Here is a 19,346-nt window from a genome sequence, read left to right as displayed (position 1 = left end):
GGTCTATGATGAATTATGGTTGTAACTGCTACCTGTAATAAATCTTGGAAGACTTCTTTGCTTCCCCCTTCCTCACTCCCCAGCCCCCCACCCTGATTTCCTGCTGTAAATCTCTGTTTAGGAGGATGTCTTTTTTAGATCCCTGTAGTCCATATGTGCCTGATACTGCATATTTAGAAGTTCAGAATACACTTACTGAATTAGAACTTCTTAACTAATTCTTTTATTGGGTTTCCACATCATAGTTTTAATAATGACTTTCTGTCCCATTTCCAGTCCAATATTTTCACAGTGTTAGTTCCGAAACACTGTTCTTGAGAAGGTAAGGTATTATTTCCCATATCTGTGCCATCTAAACTGGAATCGCTTGGTGATCATACAGATTCCTGAGCTTCCCTATTCTGTTCCACCTTTAGCAGGTCTAGGGCAGTGGTTCTCAACTCTGGCTGCACCTTAGAATCACCTAAAAATACTGATGTTCGGATTCCACCCCAGACTAATTCTGAGATTGTCTAGGTGGTGGCACTTGGGGTGTGTGGGAGTGGCTGTATGTTTAAAACTATTGAGACGATTCTTATGATTAGGCAAGGTGGGAAGATAGCGAAAATAGTTTTGCACTTTTAAAATTGTTCAGAAAAGGTCTTACAGTATTAATAGGCAGTTTTCTTTCAGCAGAACCCTGTAGGATTACGTAAATGTTCTGTTACTGCACAGTTCCATTAAAGGTTGCTCATTGAGAACTTGGCGTGAGCTTGCAAGTGAGTCTTGTTGCCAGTTCACAAATGAAGAATATGGATAAAGTAGGAAAAGTGTATGGAATGACTTGGTATATGCATTAAACAAGTCTAGATAATTTCTTCTCTACTGTTTTGGAAATTATACCATAAAGGATACTTCTTTTAAAATAATGAGAAATTGTATCACTGGAAGGCCATGTCCTTACTTTTTTTTAAAAAATAAAGAAACTAAACTAAATACCTTGGCTTAGTGACAATCTACATTTCAAAGGTTCTCCAGACTGAAAGCTTATTCTTCACTTTAGTGACTTCTTCCCAGCCATATTTAGAGTTCATCTAGGTTATAAACCATATCTCCAGTTATTCATGCTGTTCCAGATTGGGTAAAACAAGTATCAAAAGTACTGAAGGGCGAGGTAATAGCTTAAGCACTTCTCAGCTTATCCTTTATCTCTAGATGTAGATATTTGGAGAAATGCAGCCGTTTAATGAGAACTGTAGTGGGGCATCCATTTACATCTCTTAGGATTGGTTGAATAGAGTATGGTCTATTGAGTATACTTTTGATGTCGTTGCCAGTCTCTTTTTTCAAATGTACATGTGACACTATCTGAAGAAATACTAGAAACACCTAGTAAACATTTTTCTAATATCTATTGTTAAGCTACCTTCAGGTGATCACATTTTGAGGCTTGGTTTTCTGCTTGGCTATCAGTGATAATCAGGTTACGTGTAGAGTATCTGTGAGCTGCTGCTGACTTTAATAGGTCAGCCTATGTAAGTGTGTAAGACCCAGCTTTTTGGAGACCAATAATGTGGCGGTTTCCTCTGCTTAAACGTGAAGGGAGCACTTGTTTTAGAGCTCTCTACCATGGTTTCAAAAGTCTCTTCTTTAGTATATAGTGTCCGTTTGGATTCCTGATGATTTTACCCTATGTGATTAGTAAATCCTTGTGGGAAATGACTGGTTTGTCTTTTATGTAAATAGCAGTTTAAGAGTCTCAGGCATACAGACATCTCTTATAACATTTCAGCCCTTTGGAGTTTTGTTTCTGGTATATTATTAGAACAAATAAGCAGCAACCAAATAATTTGAACAGTTCTCTTCAGGTTTTTAGTCTTGTTCTTTTCTAGTTTTCTGAATATCTGTCCCAGGTGTCTTATGTTATTAGTCCATCTCCTTTTCATGAGCTACCCAGAGTACTCTCCTCTTGGAAAAGAAAAGGCAAGATGCACAGGAGCTTGAGAATTGCCCTGAATTTCTCCTAGGGCAGGTACAAATATCCATGGCTTCATTCTAGCAAGGAGAATATAAATCTTCTTCTTAATCTGTTTACCAAATCAGCAAATTGTGAACGTAATGTGCTTATACATCTGCATGTTCACACTGTATTTAGCAGAGAGTAGTAGGGCTTTCCTGCAATAAGCCAGTCTCTCTCCTAATGGTTAAAGTCAGGCAGATCATTGCACCTAAAAATTCTGCAAGAAGCAGAATTCATTATGTGCTCTGACAGTTCTGTAAGTTTTAAGTTTGAGTAAATTCCAACCAGCGCTACATTTTATTATGAAGGGCAAGTGCAAGAATAAGAAAAAACTTACTATAAAAAGGAAAAAGGTAACTTGACGTTGGAGAAATCTGGCTAACCTCACCTTAACCAAGTGATCCAGTAACAGGGCAGACTGACGTCATGTGCCTTCTGATGTGATGCACTGAGAAGGCTTCATCATTTTTGCCATTAGGAACATTCCTGCCAAAAATGCATGACATGAAACTGGTCATGAGGAAACAGACAAACTCAAGTGTGTAGTGTATCTCAGATACCTGGCCTTCACGCTTTAAAATTATCAACATCTTGAATGGCAAAAAGGCAGGAGGACTGTTCTAGATTGAAGGAGCCTAAAGAGAAAACGAGGCAGTGTTTGAGTGTTAATTGGATTCTGGTTTTTAAAAAGTTATAAACAATACTATTGGGACAGCTGGTAAAATTTGAATATGGACTGTATTATCAGTGTTAAATGTCCTGTATTTGCTCCTTGTTCCATGGTTATATAAGAGAACGTCCTTCTTAGGAAGTGCACACTGAATTACTTAGGAGTAAGGGTTATGGTGTCTGCAATTTACTCTCAAATGATTCAGCAAAAATAACTGTGTGTAAAAGATTTACAAAGCAAATGTAACAGTAATAACAATTGGTTAAAGGTATAGGAGAGTATTGTAGCCAGCCTTCGTGGTCTAGTGGTTAAGGTTCATTGCTCTCATTGCCATGGCCCGGGTTCATTTCCCCGGTCAGGGAACCACACCTACCAACAGGTTACCCATGGTGGACAGGTTTCAGTGGAGCTTCCAGCTGAGAGAGCCTAGGAAGAAGGACCTGGCCCACCCACTTCGAAAAAATTGGCCATGAAAACCCTGTGAATAGCAGCAGAGCATTGTCTGATATGACGCCAGAAGGTGAGAGGATGGTGTAAAAAGACGGGGTAGGGTTCTGCTCCGTACGGGGTTGCTTGGAGTTGCAGTTAACTCAGCGGCACTAACAACAAATAAGAGAGTATTATAATATTAGAAGTTTTTGCTAAGTTTAAAAAAGACACGGGGTAGTGGAAGAAAAAGAAATAACTTAGACTTACTGTACAATTATTGTGTGCTAAGTACAGCTCTAAGCATGTTTATATGTGTTACCTCATTTAATCACTACACCAACTGTATGAGATGGGATTACAAGAACATGGCCTTCCAGCTTTACAAATCTAATTTATTTCAAAGTAATTATCCTTTGTCTGATTTCACAAGTATTAGAAAAGGAATCATCTAGGTTAGTTTAACTTCTAAACCATGTGTTTCAATATACTTTCACACTATTATCCCAAGTTTATAGATGATCAAATTGAGAAACAGATTAACTTGCCCGAGTCACATAGCTAAGTCGCATTGCTGGAATTTGAACCTAGACAGAGACTGAGCTGTTAACTACGTTGTAATATAGAACACTAGAGAATGCGTACTTTTATATGGAATGAATCTCTGAGATTGGAAGGGGGAAAATATAAATGTCAGGATGAGAGAATACTAAATCCTGTTTAAGTTTCAAAAGTTTTAGTCATCTTAAAGTAAGTTAACCATATTTGGTCTGATTTACATTTAATTTCAGAATTCAGCACTTTATTTCTCTCTGGACAATTCTAAAGCATTTTAAATGAGATCCAAAGTAAAACCTTTAAGGAATTTTTCCTATAATTTGCCTCCATAGTGTGACTCTTGTCCGTATTCTTCAAGCAGAACGAGCCAGAGCCAACTGTTTTTAGTTTTTGGGGTATGATTGACAAGCAACATTGTATTAGTTTCAGGTGTACAGCATAATGATTCGATATTTGTACACATTGCAAGATGATCACCACAATAAGTCTAGTTAACATCCATCACCATACATAGTTAGAAAAAAAATTTTTTTCTTGTGATGAGAATAAAACCAACTGTTCTTAGTGCTGCCCCATACATATACATGTAGCTAATCTGTCATAATCTGTAGCTTCTACTTCTGTGGTAACTTCTCTGTTCCATTTTCTGTTTCAAAGATATTTTCCTGTTGAGATGTTATTAACTCCTGGTGCTCACAGGTAGATACCTTAGCCAGATGTTTAGGGCATGGTTTAACCTTTTCACTTCTATTTCCAGTCATCTCCTATGTTCTAGAATGTACATGAATTACTTCCTAAATATACGTGTTACTTTTTTGTGTGTGGTTCACACTATTTTCACCATTCTCAACTGTTTTCCTCTAGAATGGCTGACTCCATTTGTTAAAGGAATACTGGCCAAATCAATTGTCAATTTCTTTATTCTTTTTTAAATCATATAAATGGTTCATACTTTATATACTGTTCTGAAACTTATTGTATTTAACACATCTCAGTTTGGCTTCTTTACCGGTCTATGGCCAAGTTATATGTTGTAAAAGCTGTGTAATATTTCGTTTTATGTTTGTTGTTGTTGTTTGCTATTCCATAAACAAGGCTAAAGTAAAGTTCTATGCCACAATATCTTTTTGTATGTATGGAAATATTTGTAGGATTAATTCCTAGTGGAATCGTTGGCTCAAAAGATAAATGCGTTTAAAAGAGTGATAGATGTCACCAAAATGCCTTCCCTAAAGCTTGTACCAGTTTTCACTCCCGTCACTGGAGTTTTTAGCACCCCTCTCTCTCTCCCCTCACTCACTGGGTTTTAAAATTTAATACCTGCTGGTGTTGTAAATGAAAATTGAGGCGGGGCCAGCCCTGTGGCCGAGTGGTTAAGTTCTCGAGCTCCGCTTTGGCGGCCCAGGGTTTTGCTGGTTTGGATCCTGGGTGCAGACATGACACTGCTCATTAAGCCATGCTGAGGCGGCGTCCCACATAGCAGAGCTAGAATATACTACTATGTCCTGGGGGGTTTTGGGGAAAAGAAGAACGAGAAAAAAAAAAAAAGAAGATTGGCAACAGATGTTAGCTCAGGTGCCAGTCTTTAAAAAAAAGAAAATGGGATCTTACTGTTTTAACTAGCATTTCTTGTGTGAGTGAAGTTGAACATTATTGGCCACTAGTTTTTCTGTGTTTTGCCTATTTTATTTGTCAGGTTATTCATCTTTATCTTTCATTGGTTTTTAATTCTTTACATTTTAATAAGGTTATCCTTTTGTTTTATGTTGCAAATATTTGTCTACAGTTTATTCTTGGTCTTTCAGCTTTGTTTTTGTTTACAGTGTTTTTTTGGTTTTGGTTTTGTTTTTTGTTGAGGAAGATTGGCCCTGAGCTAACATCTGTTGCCAGTATTCCTCTTTTTGCTTGAGGAAAATTGTTGGCTGAGCTAACATCTGTGCCAGTCTTCTTCTACTTTGTATGTGGGATGCCACCACAGCATGGCTTGATGAGCAGTGTGTAGGTCCATGCCTGGGATCTGAACGTGTGAACCCAAGGCCACCAAAGTGCAATGCTCAAACTTAACCACTACGCCACTGGTCCGGCCCCCATAGTACGATATTTTTAACCACGTAAATTTAACTTTTTATACGCTTATCTTCTAACCTCCGTAATGTATTATCAGCTTCATAAGGGTCAGGATTACATCTTATTCATCATCATATTCCCCTCCTTATCCAGCTCTATGCCCTTTTATAGATGCTCCCAAACTGTCATTATAGTTGAATCCTCCCAAAACTCTAAGAAAAAAATAATCCTTACTCTTCTATCTTTAGAAAACTGAAATAGAACATTTTTTAAGGGTTAAATAAGTTGAAAGTGACCAGTCATAAGAGTTTGTAGTCAACAGTGATAGTTCAGTGGCTTAAACAAAAAAACCTTGGCGTTTTTCATTTGTATTTTGATCAAGTTGAGTTTAAACTCCTTGTGATGACCAGGAAGAAGTTAACAGGCAAACTTACCACTCTCTAAATGTAGTGGGCAGATAATATTAAGAATTACTTGACGTGACTTATCAGAACTCTAAAGCAGTCCTCATATGGAGAAATCATAGCTAGCTGAGAAAACTGAATAAAAGAATTTTCTTAAACTAACCATGCCTTTTTTGCTAATCTATCAAACTGTTAGCTAATCACAGAAAAGAATGGACTTTTTCTCCCTCCCACTCCCCTTCTATTAAAGTGAATCAGATATAATCACGATTGTGTCAAAAGTTCAAAAGGGAAAATGGAAGGTAAGTTGAGCTGAATTGGCACTCTTCCCTCAACATTGTACCTGTAAGCTTGATATGTTGTTTCAGAGATTAACTTTAGAGACTTCCGTGCCCAGAAGTATGAAAATTCTTAGGGAACTCTTTTCACAGGCTTGATCTTAACATATTGAATAAAGAGAGCAGCTAATCCCTTTTGTAAAGTAATTTGAGAGGAGGGAATTCGAAATGTAAAATCTCACCTGCAGAAAACACTCAATTCTGTAAAGGCCTTTCTATCTTTAGACACTTACAAAGACTTAATATTTTAATGCGGAAGGGTGAACTTGGTTAAGAAGCCAATGGATGAAATTAGAGAGAAATAATCCAGTGCTTTCTTTCTGGGAATTATCATCCTGCTCTCCAGGGGACTTGATTGTATTCCCTGTGGGGAATGAGAATACCCCTCTGTACAGCAAGCCGGCGTCTCTCAATATAAGCTTGACTTTTAGTATAATAAGAGTCTTGTTAGGTGCAATTCTGCTCTTAGTCATTAATACAATGAACAAATGTTGTGGTTACCTGGGAAAGAAAATTCAAGTGCTTTTAAACCTCTTGTGAGATTTGGTTTCATGCTTGAAATGTATACAGTGTTATGCCCAATAGTGTTTGTAGAAGATTCGAAGCTGTAAGGTATACACATAGAGAAGTTAATACACTTTGGAAAAAATTGAGACCACTACAAAATGGATTAAAAGTCCTGAATAAAAAGCTTTTCTTTTGCGGAATGACAATTACTTACCAGTGCCATTAAGTTTAAATGATTGGAATTTTCTTAGGAGTGAATTTTACATGATGATGATGATGATGTCCCTGTATACAAAGTAAGAAGCCAGTTTTTCCTTCTGGTGCCACTTAACTTTTTTCTTTTCAGCTGAAAACAGTTTGCAGTTCTAAGAGTACAAGGACTGAATTAAGGACAAAATATAATCTAAGAGTATATAGTGTTAAATAGCATTTCAGTATGGTATGGCATTAATTGTGTTAGATCATTTCTGTCCCCTGTAAACCTTATGACATTAGATGCATTTTAAAATCTTCTAAAACATTTTTTTTAATTCTTTTTTTTTTTCTTGTGAATGTGGGATGCCACCACAGCATCATTTGATGAGCAGTGTGTATGTCTGCGCCCAAGATCCGAACCCTGTGCTGGCAAAACAGAGTGTGCAAACGTAACCAATATGCCACCGGGCTGGCCCCTAAAATCTGTTCTTGATGATAAAATCATGGAGGTATACAGCTTTGGCTAATAGTCCTTAGTCATAAACCATTTTAAATTGGATTTGGTGGTATAATTTCTCATTTTATAGGGATCAGTAAAAGATAACAGAAATCTTTCCTGCTACTTTAAGTTTAGAAGTTGACAGAAGTAGTCTTCACAGTCTGGTAATAAACAGTCTTCCATTCCAGTGTCACCTCAAAGCGCTGGGCATATGTTTTCAGTTCTTTTTTTTTTTTTTTGAGGAAGATTAGCACTGAGCTAACATCTGCTGCCAATCCTCCTCTTTTTGCCGAGGAAGACTGGCCCTGAGCTAACATCTGTGCCCATCTTCCTCTACTTTATAAATGGGACGCCTACCACAGCATGGCTTGCCAAGTGGTGCAGTGTCTGCACCTGGGATCAGAACCAGCGAACCCTGGGCCGCCAAAGCAGAACGTGCAAACTTAACCGCTGTGCCACCGGCCTGGCCTCCATGTTTTCAGTTCTTAAACTGCCCCCAGCCTGTAACGCTTTGGATCTATGAACCTGATCTAATGTGCATGACTCCTGGTTTCCTACAAGTTGTAAGAATGCAACATTGCACTCCTTCACTCCTCTTTTCTGGCATTTTTTAAAAGACCATGAAGACTAACCCTTTATTCATTTCTTTAGTTGTGAAACATCTGATCTAGTCGTAATAAAATATTTTGTATTTCGTTTCAAAGTAGTGAGATCTCTTCCCCCGTGAGCATTGCATACTAAGTACTTTTTAAATGGGATAGCAATCAGAGCTAGTTTTATCTCACCCCTTTTCTATAGGACATTTTTATTACTCGCTGAAATAGAAAAAAAATGACCTGTATTTGTGTAACTAGCCTCCTTCAGAATGACATCCAAAAGCACGTGTGCATTTTAAAAGTTGCTCTCTAGTGTAAATATCATACTTTTTAACAGTTAGCCAAGTTGTATTTTGTTAGAGGTAAAATTTCATATTAATAACTCTATGATTTTCTTATCTTAAGGTAACTGGGCTTGCCGTGCTAGCACTTTGACGAACAGATCCTCCCCCCACCCCCCCCGCCCTGTTTTGGAATCCCTGTAACATGCTTCAACTTAGGAAGGATTTTGTTGTTGTTTCAGACAAATCTGCCTATTTTCAAGCTGAAAGAATCTACTGTTAGAAGAAGATACAGTGACTTTGAATGGCTGCGAAGTGAATTAGAAAGAGAGAGCAAGGTAAGAATTATTTGTAAGGCGACTTTAAAGCAAAACATTCCAAATTTTAATATTTAAGACCTCTCAGGAAACTTACCTTGAATAAAGTGGGTAAAAGCAAACTTCTTTTTTTCAAATAGTTTAATTTCACCTTATTTCATAGGAGATGGGGGAAGTCTGTAGCTTTTCCTAGAACTCTCTTCCTTCTCTTGTCTACGTTAATGGCCCAATTGAGACCTTTGCTGACTCATACTGGATAACACTTCTTAGAACTTTCTTGCTATTCCTTCCTTTTCCTCATCTTTCTATTCTACATTGCCCACTCTGCACGCTTTGCCAAGTTTCTCTTCCTCAGTACATCTCATATGTCAGTGTATTTCAAGTTTTTTTACTGACTTATCATAAATACATTTTTTCATCATCACACATGTGCATATAAAAAGTTTCATAAAGGAGTACTTACTGTGTGATATGTGCTGATATTCTTCAGCTTTTTTGATACTGATTGGTTGCTACCTACAATTTTTAAACAGTGTTATATACCTTGGTGTAAGAATTGTTTTCTCTTGGAAGAAAATTTGGTGGCTTTAGCTACAAAGCAAATTAGAGCAAGGTTTCATCCTAGTGTTCCCTATTTCAGCGCTACGTCAGAATGACATCAGAGGTGTGGAGTCATGAAAGGGCATGGTATGCTTAGAATGATGGAAATTTATTTTTTGACTAGAGTGTAGTAGAAAAGAAGTGGGTATGGTAGGAGCCCTGAAGTAGGGTAAGACTAGCTTGTGCTCGTTTCTGAAGCATTATAAGCTAGAAATGGAAGAAGAAGTTTCTTAACCTGATAAATGTGGCTGGATACAAGAGCAACATAAGCGAATCATAGCATTCCATCAAAAATGTAAAGGAAAAACAGTTTTACTCAAAAGAAGATCTTGTACATAGAACTAGAAATCTAAAAACCATGTAAAGAAAACTTTAAAACTTCACTGAAAGACAAAGACCTTAATAATTAGAAATACTACATTCCTGGTTTGGAATATTCACTTTTGAAGATTCATTTACTCTATGAACATTTGAGAGCTCATTCTATGTCTTCTATGAGTTACAGTTAGAGCTGTGAACAAATTAAGGTCCCTACTTTTAGGGTGCTTACATTCTATTGGGTAAGTTGGGGAGTGGTGGAGGGAAAGCAGAAAATATAGTAAGATATATAGTATTTCAGATGGTGATATGCTGTAAGAAAAAGAAAATTAAACTAAGGGAAATAGGGAGTGTCAGGAGAGCTACTCCTAATAGGATGGTCAAGGGAAGGCCTTACTCAGGTGACATTTTAGCAGTAGACCTGAAGGAAGTAAGGCAATGTCTCTTATTTGTAAGCTCATAACATTCTGGTAGAAATCTTAGTGGGGTTCGTTATAAACTTGCAGATTTATATATGAGCTTTAGAATCAGAGAAAGCTTAAGAATAGCCAAAAAATCTTTTCAACATGTGTTGAGCACCTGCACACATCAGAGTGTATCTTAAAGCTATAGCAATTAAAACAACGTGGTATTGCTTTAGGGGTGGGCAAATAGGTTAGCGTAATGTAATAGAATTTAGAAGCTGACCCATGTGTTTATTGGAAATTTAGTTCATAACAAAAATACTATTGTCAGTCAGCAGGGAAAGGAATTTATATTCAGTAAATGGGGTTGAAGCATTTGGCTATTATTATTTGGGAGTAAAGGTTTATAACTCACTGTATATAAATTCCAGATGGTTTGTAGATGTAAATATACAAAACAGGGGCCAGCTTCATGGCCAAGTGGTTAAGTACATGACCTCCACTTCAGCAGCCCAGCATTTCTCCAGTTCGGATCCTGGGTGCAGACATCGCACCGCTCATCAAGCCATGCTGAGATGGCATCCTACATAGCACAACTAGAAGGACCCACAGCTAGAATATACAACTATGTACTGGGGGGCTTTGGGGAGAAGAAGATATAAATAAACAAACAAACAAAACAAGTTAGGAAAGTTTTGAGGAACAAAGAAGAAACTTTTTATGGCCATAGGGAAGATATAATTGACAAATAACGTAGTGTAAGTTTAAGGTGTACATCATGATGATTTGATGTATGTATTGTAAAATGATTACCCCAGTAAGGTTAGTTAATACATCTGTCATCTCAGTTCCCTTTTTTTTTTGGTGTTGAGAACATTTCAGATCTCTCTTATCAACTTTTAAGTATACAATATAGGGTTAACTGTAGTTCCCCAGAACTTACTCATCTTATAACTGGAAGTTTGTACCAAACATCTCCCATTTCCGCCAAGCCTCAGCCCCTGGCAACCACTGCTTTACTACTCTCTGTTTCTGTGAGTTCAACTTTTTTTTATTATTATTGATTTATTTGTTTATTGATTGATTGATTCATTCATTCATCTAGTTATCCATTCATTCATTCATTCATTGATTTTGCTGAGGAAGATTCACCCTGAGCTAACACCTGCTGCCAATCTTCCTCTTTTTCTATGTGAGCTGCCGCCACAGCTTGGCTACTGACAGAGGAATGGTGTAGGTCGGTGCCTGGGACCAAACCTGGGCTGCTGACGTGGAGCGCTAGCCCACTGGGGCTGGCCCGAGTTCAACTTTTTTAGATTGTACATATAAATGAGATCATACACTATTTGTCTTTCTCTGTCTGACTTACAGGAAGAAGTGTCTTGCTAGGATTTAGGCTTTGCTTAACATAGCACAGGTACACTGGAGTGTTTAATAAACATTTGATGAATGTATATATCACTTTTTTTAATAACAGCTTTATTGACGTACAATTCACCCATTTAAAGTGTACCATTCACTGATTCTTAGTATATTCACAAAGTTGTGCAACCATTACTACAGTCAATTTTAGAACTTTTAAATCACTCCATAAAAGAAACCCCATATCCATTAGTAGTCACTCCCAGTTTCTCCCCAACTCTCCTCACCCAGCCCTAGACAACCACTAATTTCCTTTCTCTGTGTATTTGCCTATTTTGGGACATTTTATATAAATAGAAACATAGAATATATAGTCTTTTGTGTCTGGCTTCCTCCACTGAGTGTATTTTCAAGGTTCATCCTGCTGTAACATTAATTACCACTTCATTTCTTTTTATTGCCAAATAATATTCTGTGGTATGGGTATACCACATTTTATTTATCCATTCATCAGTTAGTGTACATTTGGGTTGTTTCTGCTTTTTTTTTTTAAGATTTTATTTTTCCTTTTTCTCCCCAAAGCCCCCCAGTACATAGTTGTGTATTTTTAGTTGTAGGTTCTTCTAGTTGTGGCATGTGGGACGCCACCTCAGCATGGCCTAATGAGCGGTGCCATGTCCACACCCGGAATCTGAACTGGTGAAACCCTGGGCCGCCAAAGAGGAGCACGCGAACTTAACTACTTGGCCATGGGGCTTGGCCTCACTATTTTTTGACTATTGTGAATAATGCTGCTGTGAATGTTCATGTACAGGTTTTTGTCTGGACATGTTTTCCGTTCTCTTTGGTATATACCTAGGAGTGGATTTACTGGGTCATGTAATAACTCTGTTTAACCTTTTCAGGAACTCCCAGACTGTTTTCCAAAGCAGCTGTACCATGTCTGCATTCCCACCAACACTGTATGAGGGTTTCACTTTTCTCCACATCCTCATCAACATTTACTATTATCTGTCATCTTTGTTGTAGCCATCCTAGAGTATGTGTGAAGTGGCATCTCAATATGGTTTTGATTTTCATTTCCTTAATGACTAATGATGTTGATGATCTTTTCATGTATTTATCGGCCATTTATATATCTTTTGTGGAGACATATTTTTCAGATCCTTTGCCCATTTAATTGAGTTTTTTGTCTTTATTATTGAGTTGTAACTAGAATATAGAAAAAAACTCTTACAAGTCCTTTCTCAGATATATGATTTGCAAGAATTTTCTCCCATTCTGTGGATTGTTTTTCACTTGATGGTGTCCTTTGAAGCACAGTACTTCACTTTTAACATTAGACCAGTTAAATATCTTGGGGGTTTATGTGAAAGTTGTACTTATATTACAGTATTGCTAAAAACAATCGGTTATTATTTATATATTAGTGCTTTTAACTAAGATCAATTATGGTAGGCTAGGAAGTAGGTGACACTTATTGTGTTTACTGGTCATTATGGTTAAATCTTTTGGCTTTTATTTCAGTATGCTTTCACTAGATTATCCAGACCAAACAGCCTCCTGTCTACTTCTCTCCCTGCAGGCACACTCACATATCTGACTTTTAAATTGGTGTGAGAAGTCTAACTAGATTTTTTCAGACTGCTGAAGCAAAAATAATTTGATGTTGAAGAGGATGTTTGGAATCTTAGCTGGACAGGCCACTCATGGCTTTTGTAGATTGTTAATCCTATTGCCTACAACCTCACCATCCGTTTCAATGACTGTTTTTGTTTTTGTTTTTGTTTGTTTGAGGAAGATTAGCCCTGACCTAACATCTGCTGCCAATCCTCCTCTTTTTGTTGAGGAAGACTGGCCCTGAGCTAACATCTGTGCCCATCTTCCTCTGCTTTATATGTGGGAGGCCTTCCACAGCATGGCGTGCCAAGTGGTGCCATGTCCGCACCTGGATCCAAACTGGCGAACCCCGGGCCACCGAGGCGGAACGTGCAAACCTAACTGCTAAGCGCCACCCAGCCGGCCCCTCAATGACTATTTTGAATGTTATGTTAGGAAGAATGTATCTCTACAGATGATAATAATAGTAATCTTTAAATCTTCAATTTCATGCTAAATTCTGCCCTGAATTAATGGTGGTCATTTATTTAATGCACTCGTTCTAGATTCCTTTTTTTATAATAGCTTTATAGATACAGATATTTTTACCTACCCATCAGATAGCCATTCTACTGGAGCTCAGTTGGTGGTCCTGATCCCTGATCTCAGTTGTAAGGTCCCTATAGGTTTTAACTCTCAACTTGACAAATGCTAAACAGGAGAGAGAATCAAGAATGCTAAAGCAGACTTCTGGAGATAAATCTGTAGGTCTTCATCATTAGTCATCTGGGGAGAGTAGATCTAGGAAAGAATTATAAAGTTTTGGTTGGGCATTTGGTTTCGTGTCTCTTTTTTGCCCTTTGTTTTTTCCTAATCTGTATGAAGTCGTGTTGATCTCTCTCTTTTTTACCCTGTTTGGGAGAGAAACTCTGTACTGAGAGTTTGAAGTTTTACTTCTTTTAGAATGTGTATAGTTTGTATTACTGGTGTTTACTGTTTATCTTTCTCCTGTGTGAATTGTTTGCTTACACCTTTCCTCTGTTTTAATGTAAGATAAAGATTCAGCTAAGTGGTTAGTTGTTTCACAGATATTTGAGCTTCGGTATATGCTCACCTTTTCTTAAAATAACCATAAGAAGCCTGAGACAGGGTCCTTGATTTGAAGGCATTAATGGGATAGATTGGTGGTTTTCCACCAGGGGCGTTTTGTCCCCCATGAGACATTGGACAATGTCTAGAGAAGGTTTTCATTGTCACAACCAGGGGTGCTACTGGCAGCGTCTGGTGGGTAGAGGCCTGGGATGCTGTTAAGTATTCTACAGTGCACAAGAAACCCTCCTCACCCCATAAAAAGAATTATCTGGTTCAAAATGTTAACAGCACCGTGTTGAGAAACCCTAAGATAGAGAAACCAAACTACCTTGTGAAATAAGTAGCTAGGTGCTATTTAATTCAAACAAATATTTGAGCTCCAAGTAATTTCTGGAGAGAGATCAGTATAAGTTGACCCTAGAGGATGGGTTAGGCTTTGAAGGAGAATATTTGGGGTGTTCCTTTAGCTTGGGAAGAAAGGAATGACAGGTCTTTGGGGAAAGATAGGATAGCAGATGTGGGAGAAAGTTGACATGCTTCTTAGCCTATGAGATGGAAGAGTGGCAACAAGTAGAGTTATCGATTATTTTGTCATCACCTCAAACAAGTAGGAAAGACTATATGCAGATGGTATGAGATGGAAAAAACTGACCACAGAATTCGTAGCTGCCTGTGCCAGAAAGAACATTGTTACTATTTTATTTCTTCACTTAATCGAGTTGATTTTGATCTCTGCAGTTACAATAAAGCATTGTCTTCCCCAGATGGCATCAAAACTGAAGGGCATGGTAACCTTTATTTCAGTATTGCTTGAGTATTCTTTTTGTATACTTGTGCTTTGGTAAATCCAGGAAAAATGAAAATTAAGCTATGGACTCCACCACTGTGGAGCTTTGGTCTGATGGGCTGTTCTGCATTTGGTTATCATGCCTTCAAAACATTGAATCTTTTTTCAGTGTGTTCTTACTGATTCCCTTTTATATATATATATATATATATATATATATATATATATATATATATATACACACACACACACACACACACATATATATATATATTATTATTGTTATTAATTTTAAATTTTTTTTGAGGAAGATTAGCCCTGAGCTAACTGCTGCCAATCCTCCTCTTTTTGCTGAAGAAGTCTGGCCCTGAGCTAACATCTGTGCCCATCTTCCTCTACTTTATCTGTGGGACGCCTACCACAGTGTGGCATGTCAAGTGGTGCCATGTCCGCACCCGGGATCCAAACCAGAGAACCCCTAGGCTGCCAAAGTAGAACGTGTGAACTTAACCGCTTCACCACCAGGCTGGCCCCAATTCCCTTTTCATGTTTGACGTAATTTAAGAGTGTGGTGCTCTCATAAGTGAAGATATACTTTGTCTTCATGTCGTGCTTGTAATTTTCACAGCCCAGTCAGCATGTTCAAGAACTTTCTTTCCTTATATTTCAGGTTGTAGTTCCCCCACTCCCTGGGAAAGCATTTTTGCGTCAACTTCCTTTTAGAGGAGATGATGGAATATTTGATGACAATTTTATTGAAGAAAGGAAGCAAGGGCTGGAGCAGTTTATAAACAAGTAAGTGCTTTCTGTTCCTCGAGGTGTAAGAGTAAATAGTGTTCTGAGACGACTTTAGGTGACTACTAGTAATTTAGATATTAAGCTAAACCATAATATAGCTTTTCCTCTTGGCCATTTGCTAACTGACTTTTATATCATTTAAACAAAGTAAAAGTATCTAAGAAGTTGAACATCATGTGATAAATATTAACACACTTGAATGATTGAAATGAGTATCTTTGTGTTGACCTAAGTTTTGTATTTGTTTTTCTTCGTTAATTTATGCAAATTACACTTAAAATTACAGCATTTAAAAAACACAGTTGTACTTATGATTCTTTCTGATTTAAGATATGTTCTAGCATAAACAATAAAACTTACAATGCACTCGCAGTCATTTTGTTTGATTGCAGATGGAGGTGTTATCAGCATGTCTTGTGTAAAGGTGTTCATGGCAAAATGTATTCCTTTGAAAATGTGAGAACACTTGGGATCATTTATCTTTTGCTTTAGAAACTCTTAATAAACTCAACCCAAAACTTCTAGCTTTTAATTTTATTCCTATGTGAAATAGAACCATTTTTTTAAAAGCCAAAGTAATAAGAGTTATGCCAGGAGGGAGCTCACTGTAATTGTGCATTGGCCTGAATTTAACCAAATAAAGTCAAATCCTAATGAAATAGTTATGTGAACTTACTTATTAGCAACACTTTAATTTTATCTAGTAATTTGAAGATCCGTGACTGGTAAACACAAGGGAAAGTTGTACAAAGCCTTTAACTTTTACTTATCTACTGTAGCACACAACCTTTGTTGTCTTTTTATGAACATACTATCCTTTTGGAGAAGGCAGTGCTGGCTTAGATGTTTTTCAATTCTGAGAAGTCTGGTTGCCCAGTCTGATCTTGTGTTCAGTCTGTGATGGAAACCTTTAAAAGCAACCAAAGAAAACAAAAACAAAACTGGACATTTGTGCCTGTTTCTTAGGTTTTTTTGGCTTTTGTTAAACTTCAGTGTGTTTCTATCTCTAATCTTATGTTTTCCTTCTTTAAAATGGATTCTTAGAATCAAGGACATGTTTCTCTTGTTATTTTTTGGTGAGGTTAGCCCTAAGCTGACATCTGTTGCCAGTCTTCCTCTTCTTTGCTTGAGGAAGATTGTTGCTGAGCTAACATCTGTGCCAGTCTTCCTCTGTTTTGTATGTGGGATGTCGCCACAGCATGGCTTGATGAGTGGTGTGTAGGTCCGCACCTGGGATCAGAACCCACGAACTCCGGGCCTCCAAAGCAGAGTGTGCGAACTTAACCACTGTGCCACTGAGCCGGCCCTATGTGTTTCATTTTTAACATTAAAATTTATTTAGGTTTCTTGTTAATATACCAACTAATATTTAAAGAAGCTAATTGGATACATATGCCAGAAGCAGTGCTAAATTAGTGATTAAATGTTTTCTAAATTACTGTGGTGAACCAAGGGAGAGAAAATATACTATTAGTTGACAGAGCATGGCTTTATGGGCAGTCCAGAATAACACTTACTGTTACTAAATTGTACATGCTTCCTACCCTTAATATATGTGTTTGATCCTCCTCTCCCACTTTTATAAAATATCGGACTAAATTTGTGTTTTTTATTTCTAGGGTCGCTGGTCATCCTCTGGCACAAAATGAACGTTGTCTTCACATGTTTTTACAGGATGAAATAATAGATAAAAGCTATACTCCATCTAAAATAAGACATGCCTGAAATTTGGTGAGAAGGGGCAAAAAAACCTTTCCGTGACTATTAATGATTCATATGCACCAGTGAAGAAGTTCTAACTAGCTGTAAGCATGCTGCACAGAAACTGGTATAACATGCCTTCAGTATACTAACACTCATATGCTCAGTTTTGTTTTGTTTTGTTTTGGCAGTTGACAAGAAGTTAATTTGCTTTAGTGAAAATCCCTCATTCTGGCCTTTCTGTAGAAATAGCTCTCTGTGCTGTTTGAATGTGGTGCACACTATAGCCTCACAAACCTGTTATTCCAGTATAACCTGCAGTGTCCTAACTAAAGTTACTGGCTTGGTCTTATCTGCACAGTTTTTGTGTCATGTTTGCTTCTTGAATCTGATTAACTAGAATATTTCTCTTATCCCCTTTTTAATGTGTGATGTCACATGACCTGATTTATGTGTAGGAGCACTACACCATTGGTTCCCTACCCTACATGTAAGAGACACACTCGTGTGCAGAGTAGCTCCCTTCATCTGGAAGATCAAGGAGGGAAATCTTTATATTCTGTATAAAACAAAATCAAATTTATATACTAAAATCATTTGTCTAAAAATTTAAGTTGTTTTCAGATAAAAATAAAAATGCATTTCTGATATGCAGATCGTGTTGCCTCCGGCTTTTCTTTTTTCCCTTTATGGCTTTCCAACTTAACTACTTATTGAGAAGGATTATTTCCTAATTATATACTTCTCATTCCTGTAACTCCAGTCCTCTTTAAACAGTGGTGATATCAAATATGCCACCACCCTTTGAATGTGGTATTTTCTTTTAAACAACAAAAAAAGTGATGTACTAAATAAAGCATTCCTTAAAGCTTATTGAGTCTTTATGAAGCACTTTGTGCATCTCAAGTCATTCTTTTTAAAGGGCCTTTTAAGTCAATACCATGCCTCTTACTTTTCAGAAGAATTTTTTTCCCAGTTAATTTGAGTGACTTGTTTAAACAAACTCAGCAAAGGTGAAATAAGCCTTTTCTTAGTCAGCAGATTCGTGTTTTCTCTTTCATTTGGCTTGGGATAGTGGCACACTTTATCCTCTTTAACCAAGGGAGAAGGGCACAGTGTTCTAGCCTGACTTGTATAAATGATAAGAAACCAGAAAATCCGTGACTCCTTGCAGCCTAACTTGTGTTGTCAGCAGACCTTTGCAGCCAGTATGTGGTCTCTAGTTTGAATCTGCACAACCTCTGGTGATTTGGGGCCTCATTGTGACCTAGAGGTAAAGCCCAGGCTAAGGAAAGTTTGTCTTCCCACTCCAGAGGCATCGCCTCGAGTCAGTCCATTGAGAGGAAACCAGCTTAGGTCTTGGCCAAAGTACGAAGTCCACCAAGCAGATTGGAAATCATAGGAAGAAGTCAGAGCTGCCCTATAAGGCCTTTTGTTGTTACACAGTATTTCACATTTCCATAATACTGAACTTTTTAGTTAATATAAATTAGGAAGGCACAAAGCTAAACATTTGGATTTTATTTCAGTGAGCTAGAGAAGTATAATCAGAGGCTGTCAGTTTTTGGTATGCAGAGTGGAGTAATGGTAACTCTGCTAAACAGAATAATTTCTCTAATGCAGTGGGTCTCAACCAGGGACGATTTTGCCTGCTGGGGACATTTGGCAATGTCCCGAAACATTTTTGGTTGTCACAACTGGGGAAAGCCCCTAGAATCTAGTGGGTAGAAGTTAGAGATGCCGTGAAACCTCCCAGAATGCACATAACAGCCCCTACTATAGCAAATGCCAGCAGTGCCGAGGTTTCCACTCACTGTGGAATGCTTTT

General features: G+C 37.6%; 1 protein-coding gene across 1 annotated transcript in view; it reads left to right on the top strand.

Moving 5' to 3' along the window:
• Positions 1–18,172, top strand: part of SNX3 (sorting nexin 3) — a 42,263-nt gene extending 24,091 nt beyond the window's left edge. Inside the window, exons 2-4 of the mRNA XM_008520661.2 lie at positions 8,783–8,878; positions 15,690–15,814; positions 17,437–18,172. Coding sequence (XP_008518883.1) covers positions 8,783–8,878; positions 15,690–15,814; positions 17,437–17,542 — 327 coding nt within the window. The 3' untranslated portion in view covers positions 17,543–18,172. The remainder of the gene's footprint in view (positions 1–8,782; positions 8,879–15,689; positions 15,815–17,436) is intronic.
• The last annotated feature ends 1,174 nt before the right edge of the window (positions 18,173–19,346 follow it).

Source organism: Equus przewalskii, chromosome 9 (assembly GCF_037783145.1).
Source record: "Equus przewalskii isolate Varuska chromosome 9, EquPr2, whole genome shotgun sequence".
In the NCBI taxonomy this organism is placed as follows: Eukaryota; Metazoa; Chordata; class Mammalia; order Perissodactyla; family Equidae; genus Equus; species Equus przewalskii.
The sequence above is the reverse complement of the archived record's forward strand: the minus strand, read 5'-3'. Positions and strand labels throughout refer to the sequence as shown.